Source organism: Triplophysa dalaica, chromosome 12 (assembly GCF_015846415.1).
Source record: "Triplophysa dalaica isolate WHDGS20190420 chromosome 12, ASM1584641v1, whole genome shotgun sequence".
NCBI classification, from domain to species: Eukaryota; Metazoa; Chordata; class Actinopteri; order Cypriniformes; family Nemacheilidae; genus Triplophysa; species Triplophysa dalaica.
In genome coordinates this window covers 5,376,433-5,394,682 of record NC_079553.1, presented here as the reverse complement: position 1 = coordinate 5,394,682, position 18,250 = coordinate 5,376,433, and the positions used below count along the sequence as shown (strand labels likewise).

General features: G+C 35.5%; 1 protein-coding gene across 1 annotated transcript; it reads left to right on the top strand.

Moving 5' to 3' along the window:
• The first annotated feature begins 11,516 nt into the window (after positions 1–11,516).
• Positions 11,517–16,010, top strand: ctsk (cathepsin K). Its single transcript, XM_056762237.1, is given in 9 exon segments — positions 11,517–11,699; positions 12,090–12,230; positions 12,619–12,646; positions 12,649–12,740; positions 13,026–13,178; positions 14,008–14,238; positions 15,063–15,228; positions 15,416–15,521; positions 15,640–16,010. Coding segments are annotated over 8 exon segments (1,011 nt in total). The 5' UTR covers positions 11,517–11,699; positions 12,090–12,095; the 3' UTR covers positions 15,740–16,010.
• The last annotated feature ends 2,240 nt before the right edge of the window (positions 16,011–18,250 follow it).

The following is an 18,250-nucleotide window of genomic DNA, read 5'->3' as shown; positions in this document are numbered from 1 at the left end:
TGGCGCAAAGTAACAACAACAGCCACGTGTCTCCACACAAAACAACCACAGGACATGACTCTGTCCTGACCTTGTCCAGAGAGTTCAAGAACTCCAAAACAGGAAGGACAAAGTCCTGACCTCTATAGCCTATGGATGTTACATGACTCTTTAACCAATTTTTTAATTAAAAATACCATCATGTTCATCTAAGGCAATGCATCTGTTGCCTTTGCACACTGAAAGCCAGACAGACATCTACCATTTACAGATCAAAGGTGTTAGAAATGTGTTATTACTGTTAAGATAATAGACATAAGAAATAAGACCATGCAATGGCTGTTGGTTTACATTTTGCAACAGATTCAATACTGCAGAAATGTTTATTTCTTGTTTAAAATGATTTATTACCACAAGGAATTGTTTGCTTGTCAGGCCCTTGTTTCACTTATTTGTTTGCTTAATAATTGTGCACATCCCTACACTGTAAAAAATGATTCTGTGTCATAGTAGATTTCATGAAATTAATTGAGTAAACTTTACTTAAAACAATTGTGAAATTGTCTTTTAACCAACATTTAAGTTAAAATTATAGAAATATCTCAGAATTCTAAATGCACAAATAATTGAGTGAATTTGACATAATTGTATCATGTTCAACCCACTTAAACTTGTATGAAGGATCTTTACTTAAATAATTCATGTAGTTCCACCACAAAATTATTAAGTTCAAATCTCTAACTGAGCAATGAATTTAGAGTTCCCAGCATGCTCTGCATGCGACTGCATAAGGAGAGTAATTTTTGTAAAAAAGTGCTATTGTATGTGCTTTAGAATGAAATGAAAGACTTGATGGTGTTTATTGTTCCGTTGTCTTTAAGATTTAGAAGATATTCTTTTTGTATTTCTGAGTATCGTGGTTACCCTCTTTCAGAAGAGTGCTGCTTGTACTTGTACTTACTGCTTGTGTGTTTTTACACGCAGTGTGTTTTTTCAGGCAGTGAACAGCAATGCTGCTAAAGTCTGTACTGAGTCAACTGTCAGATTACTTGTACATCATATATGTTGTGAACAATAATAAATGTTAACATGAAGTTAAAAAAGATCAAGAAATTAAATCCAATGCCTAATTGAGTAATTCTCCTTAATTTTTTAAATTTTATCATATGACCTGCTTAAATAATTTATGGAGTTTTACTTGATTTATTCATGGAATATTGCGTTAAAAATATGCTTCAAAGTACTTACAAAAATTAAGGTAACAGTATTACACAAAATATTTTTAAGTTAATATCTGTGTTATTTTTTACAGTGTAATGTGATATAATTAAAGGCAGTTGAAATTCACATATGATCAGAACATAGCTTGTTAACATTGAAATATTAAGAAAAATTGAAATGACGAGTCTCTATGTATTACTTTATACTGTTTTATACTATTTATAATGCACAGTTGTATTGTTTGTTTAACCATATCACAGGTTTACTGGTGTACATTTGTAATGGATACATAAAAGACCGCCTTTTATCTTTGAAATAGTCTGGTTTGGAGTATATCTACGCTGTGTGAGGGAGGTCCTGTTTTCTGAAGTGCCTTGCACTTGCGTAGTTTTGTGGCGGGTGGGACAGGGCATATAATCTCTATAGACTAAATTGGTCCTAGGAAATAGTTAATCATACTTTAATTGTGCCTTGTTATGAATCAACTATGAAACTTTGTTTGTTGCTATGTTATACATGCAATAGACACAAAAGCATAGTTATTGAAAATAACCGTATTGTATGAGTCAAGAAAATAGAGAGTCATATTGAGTTGGTTTCGAAGGAGCATTTTATTGAAATCGTAAAATAAAACATCCATGGTCATGTTATTTAATTTCAGACTGTCCTCCCCAACAAACGAGAGAAGTCGGTCGTTTGTACAAGCACATTTTTACGACCAACGAGTATGTAAGGATGAGTACACTCTAGCATCAGCAGCTTATTATTAAGTAGAGTCATTCCATTGTTTTAGCTTGTTCACTTTTAATAAAATTTTTTTTTTGTATTTTTTAAAGTCTCAACAATTTTATCAATATTAATATATTTTTAAGATATTTTTAAACACTGCACACTGTAAAACATTACGCTGAAGTTACTTAAAAATATAGTGCATCATTTTTGCGACCAATGTTTTAAGTCTGTTCTACATGAAATTTTAAGCAGCATTACCTTAATTTCTTTAGTAGGCATTGCTTAAATGTTTGAGTAACTCTAACCCTATTCCCAGCGAGGGACTTCGCTTATTATTTTAGGTTGGTGTGACTCAGAATTTTAAGTTGTTTTTACTAACACATTTGGGGTATTTTATACCAAAAAAGTCTAGTTTACCCTCATGATAAAATGTAAACTCATTTAGATTAATAATTTTATGTTCTTAACACCTAAAATACAGAAACACTGGACAGATGTGACATGTTAAAAGATTTTTTTTTTTTTTTTAAATAAAAAAATTCATACGCAGTTCAGAAATAAAAGTTTCATTGTACATCAAAATCAAATAAAAAATGCTAAACAACAGACTTAATGACAACACTGTAACAACAGAAAGCATCAACATGCATAAGGCTAGTGGTTTTAATGTTTTATATGTATATGTGCATTTTATTACAGTGAAGTGGTATGTAATATTATATAATGTTTGTGTGTGTGGTCTTGTATGCTTGCATGTTAACTCTTTCACCGCCATTGACGAGTTATCTAGTCATTAAAAAAAAGTACAGAATCCCAGAACCTAGAACGTGTATGTTCTAGCGGTTTTTAATGATTGTTCTGAGTGGAATCTATGCGGAATCTTTGACAAAAAATCGTTAATTATTTCTGCTGTTTAATCAAAGTGATGCATTTTTTAAGAAACCTACCCACATCCAAGGTAAATACGAACAAATGAAGATAGAAGAATACGGTTTATATTTTGTTTAAACGCTGAGACTCTTGTCTTTCATTTGACATATTTTTTGTCCATATATTCTTTACAGAAAATTTACTGTGAGCCATTAAAGTTGGGTGAAAATTTTAAAACCGCTGGCGTAGGCTGGCAACTTTTTTTAAATATGCTGGCGGGGCATGAGTTTACTGTGGTGATGAGTTGAATATGGAGATCTGGAGTATCTGGAGATCCTCCCTCTGTTGATTAGATTTCTGTGTGCTCTGCAAGGTTGATTGACTTCACCATTATTGTCCTGAAACAAAACAACATGATGTTAATGTATTATATCAATTAAGAATAGTGTAAAAAATATAAATATACATACTGATAATTAAAATAATCAATATGAACTGTTATGTTACACACACAAGTTGAAATGAAAATCAGGTCTCTCAAGATTTTTTAAACATTTATTCTGGAATTGGCTTAACTAAAATATGAAACAAATATATAAAAGTCACAAAATGGAACTTTAGCAGAACTTCAGAACAGGGTTCACACTAACAAAGTTGATTGTGTCAAAGAACGGCACATGATGACTGTAAACGGTCACACCATGTTCGCACCTCAGGATGCAACATGACAAAAGTTAACAACCACTATTAACACCAAAGCGTTTGTCGCGTTGCATCTCAACGCTCGCACTTGGTGTCGAAAAACGAAAGGTTTGAAATAAAGCGTAACAGTTAAAGGAAAGCACTGCCTCTGGGTCCAAAGTGTCCTCAATTAAATGATATCTAGTCAAATGTGTGCACCGTGTGTTTTGAAAAAGCATGGACAGTTGTAATGTGGGCAAGGTATAGTATGGCTATGAGTAAATGGTCCATGATTTAGTCTGTAGTGCTTCAAAAGAGCTCCCTTTGAAGATGATGTCAACTGGCAAACTTTGCACTTCCACACCATGATTTCATGCTACTTTGTCAAAGTCCTAAATGCAGGGTATTTAGACTGACAATAGGCTTTAAGAAGCCTGCATAAATGCTGACAGAGTTGCTGCAACAAGGAGCCTCACAATGATCTGTAAACAAAAAAAGTGACATATTAGAAATTGTACAACATAGCTTGAAGAGGTAGACACACCTCTTAAATATAAAGATGTCACAAATTTAACGTTTTTGTACAATTACAGTCGTGTTCAAAATTATTCAAGCCCCAATGCTGTAAATGGTTTTAGGGAATTTAGTGTACATTTGTAATTGTATTCAGAATGAAATCCTACAAGGACTTCTTAAAGAACCATATCCAACTAAAATGACATCAATTAGTTTTGTAATACAGTATTAAATGTTTCTTTTGTTCTTCATTGACATAATTATTCAACCCCTTAAAGACTACCACTGTGAAGAACAGAGGTTCAATGAAGTGTTTTCAATCAGGTATTGAAAACACCTGTGGATATCAGGGAGCGGCAATAAAGCCTAAAAAGCACCAATAAGGCAGCTTTAAAATGACTGTGATACTCAGCTCCTTCTAGACATTTACTGGTGTGGTTACAAACATGGTGAGGTCAAGAGAATGGTCCAGGAAGACAAGAGAACAAGTGATTACTCTTCACAGGAAGGGCAATGGCTTTAAGAAGATTGCAAAGATGTTAAACATACCAAGAGACACCATAGGAAGCATCATTCGCAAATTCAAGGCAAAGGGCACTGTTGAAATGCTACCTTGTCGTGGCAGAAAGAAGATGCTGACTTTGACTGCTGTGCGCTACCTGAAGCGTAGAGTGGAGAAAAGTCCCCGTGTGACTGCTGAGGAACTGAGAAAAGATTTGTCAGATGTGGGTACCGAAGTTTCTGCTCAGACAATACGGCGCACCAATGAAGGCCTCCATGCCTGAACTCCCAGGCGCACCACCTTGCTGTCCCCAAAGAAGTCGACTGCAGTATGCCAAAAGTCATGTGGACAAACCACAGAAGTTTTGGGATAGTGTTCTGTGGACTGATGAAACAAAATTAGAACTGTTTGGGCCCATGGATCTACGCTATGTTTGGAGGAGGAAGAACAAGGCCTATGAAGAAAAGAACACCTTGCCTACTGTGAAGCATGGCGGCGGGTCAATCATGCTTTGGGGCTGTTTTTTGCTTCTGCAGGTACTGGGAAGCTTCAGCGTGTGCAAGGTACCATGAATTCTCTTCAGTACCAGGAGATATTGGATGACAATGTGATGCAGTCCGTCACAAACCTGAGGCTTGGAAGACGTTGGACCTTTCAACAGGACAATGATCCCAAGCATACCTCCAAGTCCACTAGAGCATAGTTGCAGATTAAAGGCTGGAACATTTTGAAGTGGCCATCGCAGTCACCAGACTTAAATCCGATTGAGAACCTCTGGTGGGACTTAAAGAAAGCAGTTGCAGTGCGATAGCCTAAGAATGTGACTGAACTGGAGGCTGTTGCCCATGATGAATGGGCAAAGATACCCGTAGATCGCTGCAAGACACTTGTGTCCAGCTATGCTTCACGTTTAAAAGCTGTTATAACTGTAAAAGGTACTAAGATTGAATGTCACTTGGGGGTTGAATAAAACTGATAATGATATGAGCTCTGAAAAGACATTTGTGGTTATTTCATTAAAAATGTTATGTTATATTTGTCTGACCTACACGTGCCTCTTTGATTGCATTGTAAGCAGGATGACTGAATGATCATAATCAATGTCAAACCGACCAAAACAATCAATTTCAGTGGGGGTTGAATAATTTTGAACACAACTGTATAAGCATATTTAATTAAAGCCTTTTAAATAGTTATAATTTCAGTTAATCAAGGTATTTGAACCACAGACATGACAAGATGAATCTGTATACCTGCACTTGATTGTAAACAAAAACCCAAGCAATACCAAATTAAAATAGATATAGTTGATTGTGACTTCCGACTAGTATCCTAATTGTTGTGTGCTCATTTAAAGAACTCTGACTGCTTCAGTTTGAAGTAATCACAATCATAATAAAAACATTGTTTTAAACGTTTCATGTTTTGGTTTTCCATGAAATTGTTCACTCATTTTGAATAACCAAATGACAAAACGCCACTGCTCATATGCAATTTACATCTTCTTCATCTTGTCTTGTTTAATGTCCTTAGTACCGTTCAGTCCTTAGTACCGCCACCTACTGTATAGCTTGGTCCCATGGGTGATGGAACCGTTGTTTATCTTTTTCTGGGCCACCCACCCCAAATGATCACGCCCGAACACACACTGCGTGTGCAGTGCGACCCTGGTGGGCTCTCGCTAAATCCTTGGTTTCGAGTATGATGTCATCACCCAAACGTGTTTTTCGTAAATTTAACAATCATAGGTAGTTTAGATGGTTAGAGTAAGTTTGGGGTTAGGGTAAAGGTTTCGTAAGAATTGAAACACTAAAGATTTAGTTAAGATTTAGCTTTCTGTAGCTCAGTGGTGAGAGCATTGCGTTAACAAGGCAAGGTTGTGGGTTCGATCCCAGAGGATTGCAGATGTAAAAATTTAAAGGATAATGCAATGCAATGTAATGCAAAGTAAGTTATACTTGTATTATAAATCCTTTAAATGTGCCGTTATTGGCACAAAAGGAATCCCATAGTACGCAGCGCGTATTTTTTGGGCGCACATGTTAACAGATGAGAGAGCATTCAAAACACACGCGTAAGCAGCAGTGCAGCGACCATTTTGGCGCTGAGTCTGCGCTGCTAACGCTCAATTAAAGCGACAGTGTGTTTTTAACAGTCGCCATGAGTTTCAAAAACAATTTTGCCAGGAGTTATTTTGGCCAAAACCAAAATATGTTTCCTCACTGGTAACCTACTCCCTTGCGAAGCTTATAGTTTTTTGTAATAAAAGTAATCACTTGTTTTGGGGTATTGATTATTAGCAAACCCATGGATTTTACTACGGTAACCATGTTCTAAACAGTAGTGAAATAAGGGCTGTATGCTTCATGCAACATTTTAATAAATCCATGATTCTACGTTTAATAACAAAGGTAACTAATCACAAGTAACTTCACCGTCCACCTCCAGATCGCTTTCTAAAGTTGCGCGCCGCCACTAAGACTTCTTCCACTTCCAGGTCACGGACCTGTCGATCAAAATCTGACTGGCCAATGAGAGTAAAGCACTGTTAACTCCCGCCCACGCGAGAGGTTTGTGCCAGACCTAGCCGGCATTTCAACGTTGATTCACCGTTCAAACAACGTCAGGTACCATGGTTGGATCAACGGTGAATTACCTTTCGATTTTGCAAAACGGATCAACGTTGATATTGTGACGTCGTTTCACCGCGGAAGAAACAACGTTGATTCACCGTTGAAATCGCGACGTCGTTTCACTCTTGCCTTTCGGGTTATGGTCTTCTGTCGACGTTGAATCACCTTTCGGTTTTGAAAATTGAATCAACGTTGATATTGTAACCCTGTTTCACCGGCGTACCTGTAATTTTGCTTAAACGTCAACACTGAGATGTAAACTATGATTTTCGGTACACATAGTGTTTTCAGCAACTAATAAAACTTGCTGTACATGATTTGCAATTGGACGGCATTAAAAAAAATATATATCTTTCTAACAATTAGATGTTCATTAATCTGCAGTGCAGGGATGAGATGCTTCATTTTCTAAAGAAAAAGTTTTGAACAATTACACCAAATGGAAAAATAATATTCTTAGAATTTAAATATACATCTATATTCTACATTTACACTTTCACATAATTTATTGAAAAAAAATCTCATTCAACAACAAAGCACTTTCTTAAGGGTTTAATGATATCAGAATGCAGAGGGAAAAAGCTTTTAATTCTAATTTCATACACACTGCAAATATACACAATAGCCTATATATAAATAATAACAAACATATGTGCTCATTTCGTGACCAACATATGTATACTCATTTCGTAACATTCTAAAATCTCAACAATTAAGTGAAAAAGAATCCAAGTAAAAGTAAGGAAAGTTTGTAGAACAAGAAGTCTTTAGTAGAACTTAACATTTTACTAGCAACAGTCATTAAAAAAGAAGAAGGAAAAAAAGGTGTCTTCAAGGAAGAGTCTTTTTACGGCCACCGCCACCCATCCTCTCTGGTGCATATTTTAAATATTTGGACATGGTCTCCATTACTTTTGTACTGGTTGTGTTGTGTGCATTTACGACTGCATCTAAAGGGAAAAATCAAAACAGCAAAGATCAACAAAATGGCTATAAATTTATGGAAAAGCTTTTAAGGATGTCAAAGTTATTAGGATCACAATTGACCTTATGCACAGTAGCTTCCCTGTTTTCGATAAGCCAGCTCAGTCCTTCTCGCACATTATACATCATATATGTCTGCTTCAATTCAAACATCTTGATCCAGTAATACCAATTTTCTCTTCCATTCTATTCTATTAAAAATTATATATATAATTACATAAAATTGTTGTCATATTGTTAGTTTAACTGCTTCTATATTGTTCTCATTTGTAAGTCGCTTTGGATAAAAGTGTCTGACCATTTTTACATTTGACCATTAATAATTAATATAATTATTTGATCAATCACATCAAAACATTTTACAATCCCACTAACCATTGTCATTCATTTGATGAGGAACATAGCGTTTTGAGCAGGATTTTCAGACCCTGTCATGCTGTTGGCCATATGCCACTGCAGTAGCATATTGCAGTAACGTTACTATTATTTACTCAGACAACTTGCAAAACAGTAAAACTAACATGAAAAAGAATCGTGATAATATTGTGAATCATATTTAACACATAAAATAAACTCGATTGGATTGTTTTCCATATCGCCCATCTCTTTCATGCTCTTTCCTTTGGCCAGTCTCGCTTCCAATCTCGCGATATTACCGTGAATGGACAGTAATGACGACGAGAAACGGAAAATTTAGCTTATGTAACGTTACACTTTTTTTCCTGAAATTTTGTATATGTGTGCACACGTATAATGTCTTATCCCTTAAAATCGAAGTAGCAACCGCAAAAGCACAAAATGTCACTGAAGCGGCACGAGTAACGTTAGGCCTCAATCGACATCTGTAAAAGTAACGTTAGCCCTCCGCGACACAAATGTGGAAAGGCATTCCCTGAATATCGAGTTAGTAAATTCATTCAACAAACTGTGCATTTACAATTTTCCAAGAACTGACATAATGCGTTTAACTCATGACCTTGCGTATATTTGTGAAATCAGACTTACCTTTTTGATCCTGCGCCCTCGCAGACCACTTTCTATCGTGTTCTTCCCTTGGCCACAGGGTTGCCAGGTCCGAGAAATATTTCCAGCCCAATAACCCCTCAAAACCCGCCGAAAAGGAGTAAAACTAGCCCAATTTTTTCCCTCTGTTAAATCAAAGTTTACAACTGCCTGAAGACGTTTCTATTGCCATATTTTTTATCTGAATGGTTTCCTATGTATTGTATATATTGTTTTGTTATGTTGAATACAAAATAAGTTTTAGGATATTTAGGAAAGCAAACAATTCTGGGTCACGTTTAACTACCATTTATTTTTTCCTGCTATGGTAGTCAATGATGCCAAAGAATTTGCAGCAGCTAACATTCTAGCAAATATCGTTGTGTTCAACCGATCAAATACATTTATACAGGTTAAGATACAAGTAGTTTCATAACAGAATTTTCATTTTTTTTTTCACTTTTAAGACCGGCCCGGTCCTTGAGTTGGCAGGTATTTATTCGGAGTGTGAATATACATTAAGAAACTCATCAATAAACATTTATCCTTAGAATATAAATAAACATTTTGGCGGCCGCGGAACATTATGAAAGTAGCCCAAAAATCCGCAACCCGCGGCTCCATAATTTTTCCCGCACTTGCATTCTCAAAATAGCCCAATTGTGCGGGAAAACCGCGTACCTGGCAACACTGCTTGGCCAGACCAGTCTCGCGTCAAATGACGTCCTCGATCAGAAAGACGGTCAGCATAACGGTCATATTTTCAAACATAAAATGGCGCGCACAGTTTCATTGGCCAGTTTCATGAATGACAGACAGATTAACCAATTATAATCAAAGCAAATAAGGTTAAATAACCAATAGGAATTGTTTCAGTGTGGTAAAGCAGCGCAATCTTTTATTGCTGTTGATAATATTTATACCAGAAGGTTCATGATAAAAATGTAAATGGATAATAAAATAATAATAATAATGATCTTAATAATTTAAAAGGCAGAAATTATTTATTCTGTGCATACATTAATTTATTCAACATATGGATCTTGTAAAAGAAAAGTTGATTTATAAGTGTTTTTATTACCCTTTTTCAACCATTTAGCACTCGAAGTTCGAACGTAAATTTTTGCAGTGTAAACGAAAAATAATGAAGCGCAAACGAAATCTCGGGCATCGTATTCATAAACAATGATTTTCGAAAAGGATCATTAGAAAACATTTGATGATGAATGCAGTTTGTTTTAAAGTATGTTAAAAGTTTGCAATTGGAGTTCATTTTTTTCGTTTTCAAAGTGTATTTCTTCTTTCGTGTTGTTTATTTTTGTTTGTTTTTTCTTATTTCGCGTTCGTACTTATTGGCACAAAAGGAATCCCATATGCGTACGCTCTGCTTACGCTCTGCTTACATAAATCTGCTCTGCTTCTGTGTATAAATAAAAAAATGCCTGGGTCACATTTCTTAATAAATAAACAAACAACTGAACATCTTGAACTTCCATGGTGTATCCAGATTAAAAAACAAGACTTTGAATTAAGTGTGGGACAACACAGAAATACAATCATGAATCTTTTCAGGACTAAACACAATAACTGAAAAGAACAAACTATTGATATTGTATCAGTAGTTTTGATGTTCGGATGGTAGCCTACTTCAAAACACTTGACACTGGGCTCCTCAACCTGCGAAGCCGTTCAACTTCAAAATGTGTTCAAATAAATAAGTAATTGAACCAGTTCTCTTAAGAGAAAAATGCAGCTCATTTCAGCTTTGTTTTGTTCCTCAAAACAAGCTACAAAATTGAGGACATTTCCTTAAATTAAAAAGAGAAAATAATATCTTGGTTTTATTAGTGAAATCTCCTCAATATTATTTATCAAACACTAAACCACAGTTTCATTAATGAAATATACACACTATTTTTAATCATCACATACATTTTTTTAATGGAATTTACAAGACCCATGATTCATTTTTTACAGTGTAGGCATTCATGGTTGTTTACCATAAATCTCATTTAAGTAACGTAAATAAAATGTATTCTCACAAAAGTTGAATTGCACTGTACAAGCATGCTTCTGTACATTTGATATATAGGAGCTTATTAAAAACACTATACGTGCACCACCACAATTAAACTTATTTAAAATGAAAACACTAAGAAACATCTATGTGTAAGAAACATCGGCCTGTTTAGTTGAGGCATAATACTATGACCCTGAATCATTTTTAACAGTGTAAGAAATGCTGCCATCCACGTAGTGTAAATAAAATGTGAAATAATCTATTATTTAGTGCAACTGGGCACTGTCCAAACATTTTTATATGTTAATTGGGGGAGGTTGAGGAGTTGGTTCGTGAATAGTCATACAGTCATACTGTTTACTACAAACTGTATGTATGCCATATTTGTCAAGAGTGGCCTTTCTCTTTCAACCTATAGCCACAGTATGCACACCCTTTCTTCATTTTTTCTCTCTTTGAAGTCGAACTTCCTCATAATGGTAAGATATATAAGAAGGAACATCTCTCCAGTTGGGATCTGGACCCTTTCTTTTGAACTTTTAGAAAGCTTCAAACCCAGGTAATCACATTTACGCATGTGCTTGTATAAAAACAAAGATTTAAAAAGAATTATTTTAAATAGTTTGTGTTATTTACATTTAGGAACAATATCATTTTAAAATGGACGTAAGGCATGACAAAAGGAATGATTATTGTTAATATGCAGTTATAATGTGACGTGGCTGTTTCATTTACTTCTAAACTTATTAAATATATTAAGATGATAGATTTTCCTTAAAATGTTGTTAAAGAGAAACTTTCTTCATTATTATTTCAGAATTGACTATTTTATCAATAGTTCTCTGAAAAATACTTATTCGTTTGAGGTGTTAGGTAAAATGTTGGACAACCAATGGGGGTCATATAGCATGCAGTCTAAAACCTCTGAGGGCACATCTGTTTTTTTCAGGACATTATGCATAAGTTTGGTGGCAGACCTCTGCTGGTGGTGATGATGTTTTGTGATGTAGTTCACACTCTGAGTAAGGTTCCAATGGATGAAGCATGGGAGAACTGGAAAATCACCTACAAAAGACAGTACAATAGTCTGGTATGTTTACATGGTAATGTTCTTTGTTTGTTAGGCTCAGGGTGCTATAAGAGAAGACGAAATAGAACCAGGTTTGTGCTTTCATCCTCATTGGGGTAAAATCAATCCTCCTCCTTTGAAAATGAAAAGCTTGATATTTATTTATTTATTACATTTAGACTGAATTTCAATGCATTAACTGCAGAGCACAAATCAAAGTGAGGAAAAGACTAGCTTTTATTTGATATTTCATTTATTGTTTAACCCTGTATTTCCAATGGGCTTCCAACCTCTGATCGCCTTCTTTTAGAGGTTTGAAATATGTCATGTGGTTTTGTGCTATTGTACTTTACAGTTATTCCATTCCTCATTGGGTATTACTCACTTTGTGTTTGTTTGTGTGTGACAGGATGAAGAGTCTATCCGTCAAGCCATATGGAGAAGAACATGCTGTTTATTGAGGCTCATAACAAAGAATATGATCTGGGGATTCATAGCTATGATCTGGGCATGAATCACTTAGGGGATATGGTCAGTACTGAAACTCAATTTGCTAATATCTGAATGCTTTAAAATACTAAGATGGAAAATTCAACAACTCAACACTTTGTGTAGGTGTCACAAATCTAAATTCACAGATGCACAATGTGTTATTTTTTTACTTTCTATTTGTTTGATACACCTGTTTGCAGGATACGTGATAGCATTAATGTGGCTTCAACAAGAAATAATGAAAGGTTATTTTAAAAGCAGTTTGCTTATATACTTTGGATTGACGGTTAGAGTTATTTTTCTCCAACATTCATCTCTCTACAGACACTAGAAGAAGTGGCAGAGAAATTTTTGGGACTGCAAATGCCCATTTCTCAGGACCCCACAAACACATATATGCCTGATGACAACATGGGGAACTTGCCCGCATCCATCGACTACCGTGCACTTGGCTATGTCACATCTGTCAAGAATCAGGTCATATATATTTAACATCTCTTAAGATATTATAAATATGGTCTGGACATATGTTAAGAATATATATTGACTAACTGTAACGCTCATCTCTATATATTTATTTTTCTATTTCCATAATTTATAAAACATGTGTCTAGATCTCAGCTCAAATAGATGCATCACTGTATTTTGGCGCCATCTAGCGGTGAATATGAAGATATGTTCACGGGTCACAGCCTCTTTACATGTGGCTGTTTTTAAGGGGCCATATGACATGGCTAAACTGAATATTAGCGTTTGTTTAAGATGTAATGCAATGTGTATACACGATTTAAGGTTCAAAAACGCTGTATTTTCCAGATAACGTGCATGTTTGTATCTACTCTTTGCCCCGCCTCGCTGAAACGAGTGGATTTTGAACAAAGTTCATCGCTCTAAAAAAGCGAGGTGTGCTATGATTGGCCAGTTAACCAGTGCGTAGTGATTGGTCGAATACTGCAAGCGTGTGAATGAAATGTAACGCCTCTTTCCATATTTGGAACATCAGGTTCCAAAGCAATTTGACTGATGTGTATGCCCAGCTCACTTGCGTATACATTTAGGCGGTCTTAGTCAAATCATACCGCAAGCTAACGTAGATTTGTGGGGGTGTGGTTACACGAGGCGTTTCAGGGAAGTCTGGGTAAGCATTCGCTTTTATATAGAATGCATCTTTTTTCAACACTTTCATTTTTGCAATTTCACATGTCTAATACATCCATGGGCAACTTATAACACACCAAAGACACAGAAAAATAAGTATTCACACCATATGACCCCTTTAAGCAGCTCTTTCACTGCTGCTTCTTAGAACCCTCCTCAGGTTTCATGTGGCTCCTGTTGGGCCTTTAGCTGTGTTGGAGCGTTGGAAGGTCAGCTGATGAAGACCACGGGTAAACTGGTGGACCTTAGTCCGCAGAACCTGGTGGACTGTAGCAAAAATGCTCATCCGTGTAATGGAGGAGATAGGGGACTTGGCTTCAATTACGTCAGAGACAATCATGGTATTGATTCGGAGGCGAGCTACCCTTACGTTGGACAGGTAAACTAAAAATAAAAGACATTCTTGTTTTTCCTTTGTCAAAATGTACAAAAACAAATTTATTTTTAGGAGGAATGGAATCTCACACACACCTTCAGTGAATAGATAATGTAATATTTCTCTGTTTCATTGGCATTCTTATTACAGCCCCCTGCAGGACCGGCAGTGTAAATAATAAAAAGCATTAAAGTAATACTTCACTCCAAAATGCAAAAACTCTGTCATCAACCTCCTGTCATTTCAAACCCGTATTAGTTTTGTCTGCAGATCACAGTGTTAGATATTTTAAAGAATTCTGGTAATGGAACAATAACAGTACCCATTCACTTCTATTGTATTTATACAAAACCACTTTCAATGGCTCCCACAGTTGACAGCATTTTCATTTTTGGGTGAACTATCCATATAGTTATAATGAAGTTCTAGAAGAACTAACTAAGCAAAAAACTAAGCAAAAATGGTGAATAATGAACAATACAATGTTTTATAGAATGTGCTTGTTTTGTTCACCTTCAAGTTTTCACAATGATCCTCTGGGTTTAAAGGGGTGCTGCAACGATGTATCATGCATTCTGACTTCTTTACAATGTTAAATGTGCCGTATCATTTCGGTAAAAAACGTTTTATAAATTTGATCAACCTTAATACTCTACTCAAGATTAATATGAGATTGGCAGAAACCGCTTGTGTTAGGGCCACTTTAATGTATTAACAAAATGTGGGTACCAGTATGCGGTTTTCAACAGTTGATTCCTAAATAACTATGTTAAGCCCGTCATTAATTAAACCTGTTGAATTGTCGTTCTCAATACTGCCCCCTTCAGGTACAGAGGTGTGCCTACAACGTGTCAAGAAAGGCAGCTGACTGTAAGGGATATCAAGTGATTCCTCGGGGTAATGAGAGTGCTATGGCTGCTGCTGTGGCAACGGTTGGGCCTGTGTCAGTGGGCATAGATGCCAATCAGAACACATTCCAATTCTACAAAAGCGGTACATAACTTTTCAACATCTGTTCCTTTTTTAGTGTATTGTGTATGTTACAGAACATGATCTGCATTACTGTGTATGTTGTCTCAGTCAAGATGCTAAACTGAAATGTCTGAAGTGACCTTAACTCTCTCTTTCCCCCTCTATCTCTCACTCACTCTCATGTAATGTGTCTAAAACTGATTCCTAGGTGTGTACTATGATCCCAACTGTTCAAATGTCAACAACCATGCCGTGCTAGTTGTTGGTTATGGAGCCACACCGAACAATGAAAGTTACTGGATTGTAAAGAACAGGTGAGATTCTGCTTATTCTCAAAGTAAATCTAATCAAATCTCTGATATAGATGTTTGAATAATCACAATGATCACTTAACAATAATCTTGTAACCCATCTTTTTTCCAATTTATAAAGTTGGGGTCTGAACTTTGGCACTCAGGGCTATATCCTGATGGCTCGTGACCGTAACAATGCCTGTGGCATTGCCAACCGAGCAATGTTCCCGTTGATGTGAAAATGGATAGCAGCAAGTAGAGAACTCACAAGGGACGTATCTATCAGTTACTGAGCAACACAACAATGACAATTATTTTTCTAATGTCCCTGTTTTCTGTTTATTCATTAATTACACCTTTTTTTACTTTTTTGCAACCATGTCAGGACAATTTTTATACTTAAATGACAATATTTAAATAGGTAGTTTAAATAGTGTCTTATAAGTTTTGTAATTTAAAATTATAAATTTCACAATTCAGTACCATTTTGTGTGCAGAAATATATAAATATTAAACTTTGTAGCTGTTCAACAAGTTGTTTGTTGTTATGTTTTTTTTAGTTTTCATTGTTGATATGGCAGAGATGAAGTCTAATTTATCGAAGGGCCAAAACCATAATAAGTCAAGAAAGGAACCCAATGACTGTCAGAGCCAAACATGAATGAAGTTAAACGTGTCTGAAAGCCTTGATATGAATCTTAAAAAAAGTATGTTTTAAGTGTGAGGACCTCATATCACATCTCAAGGTGGAGAAAAGTCCTAATTCACAAAAAAAGTTAAAAGTTTATCATTTATAATTTAAGTTCCTCATCTAAAGCATTTATTTTCCTTCGTAAAACACACAGGCACACGTGACCACAACTATCCACACAATGACACCATGTATGATGAACATATTTTTGTTTCATACTGCACCTTATTTTTACAGTAAGTAGCCTGAGTAGTTTTGACCACAAATGTAAATCATTTTGTGGGAATCATGTGACAGACTAAACCGCTTCCTCATTCGTAAATGTTTCTAATGTATGCAAGCTGTGTAGAGAGATTTAAAGAAATGTTTAAAAGCATTAACCATTTAAATAATGAAATTTTATTACATGTAAGGAAGAACTGATATTTGGCATATGAAGAGGCCACTGGATATGGAAGCAAATAAGAGACATAATGTTTTGAAATTTAACAGCCTATGAATACTTGATTTTGAATTATTTTACTTTGGAAACCATGTATCTGAATTTATTTGATTCGAATTTACCTCTATGAAATTTAAATATGAAAATTCTTGATTTCCAATTTAAAAACCTGCTCACAAATTCAGATACAAAAAAAAATCTACTTACAGAATTTCAGATAAAATGCATTCAGATTTATCAAATTTGATTGCTCTTATTCAGATCTCAAATTTCAAGTTAATACTTTTCAAGGAAAACATCTGTCTAATTCGACTGCACAAATTCAGATCGAAAAATTCAAGTTAAATATTCACATGGTAACATCCGGGCTACCCAGGATAGGAAAAACAGTTGAGCCCAGAGCCCGTCTGCAATTGAACCGAATCATTGAACCGAACCAATGAACTGACGTCGGGCGGCCTATCAGAGCACGACAACCTGACTGTCTGTCATGATCCAAGAAGAGGCCAAGGCACGGATATTAAACCTGTTAAGAAGATGACTTCTAGGGAAAACGAAGGCGCTCCGGTAAGTTTGCTGTTTATGTACAATCAGACTCTACAGAACAAAAGTATGTTGTTGCTAATTCTTTTTGGAACTATTATTATTATTATTTTTCGACCGACGTCGGTTCGGTTCATTGGTTCGGTTCATTGGTTCGGTTCATTGGTTCGGTTCAATGGTTCGGTTCAATTAAAGACGGGCTCTGGGCTCAACTGTTTTTCCTATCCTGGGTAGCCCGGATGTTACCATGTGAATATTTAACTTGAATTCTTCGATCTGAATTTGAGCAGTCGAATTAAACAGATGTTTTCCTTGAAAAGTATTAACTTGAAATTTGAGATCTGAATAAGAGCAATCAAATTTGATAAATCTGAATGCATTTTATCTGAAATTCTGAATTTGTGAGCATTAAATTCAGGTTTTTAAATTGGAAATCAAGAATTTATATATTTAAATTTCATAGAGGTAAATTCGAAACAAATAAATTCAGATACATGGTTTCCAAAGTAAAATAATTCAAAATCAAGTATTCATAGGCTGTTAAATTTCAAAACATTATGTCTCTTATTTGCTTCCATAGTAGCCTACTTCAAAACACTTGACACTAGGCTCATCAACCTGCGAAGCTGTTCAATTTCAAAATGTGTCCAAATAAATAAGTAATTGAACCAGTTCTCTTAAGAGAAATATGCATTTTTTTTCAGCTTTATGTCTCTTATTTGCTTCCATAACTGGACACCAACCTTCTTAAAAAGTATTCCATGGCATAACATGTAATGCCATTCAGTAAATGTTCTCAAGCAAAATAAAATGGTCTATGCTGACCACTACACTTTCAGTACTGCATAAAATGTGCTTGTTTGTGTACTTGCAGGATGTGTACTTGCACAATGTATGTCCAACGCACGAACACAATGTCATCTACCGCCAATTTATACGTAACTTTACCGGTCCTCAACACATTGTTACATTATTGGAATTTACCAATATAGGAATGTAATAGCAATGTATACAATTATTATATATCTGAAGACTGATATATATAATATAGTGATCTATAAACATTGCATGCAC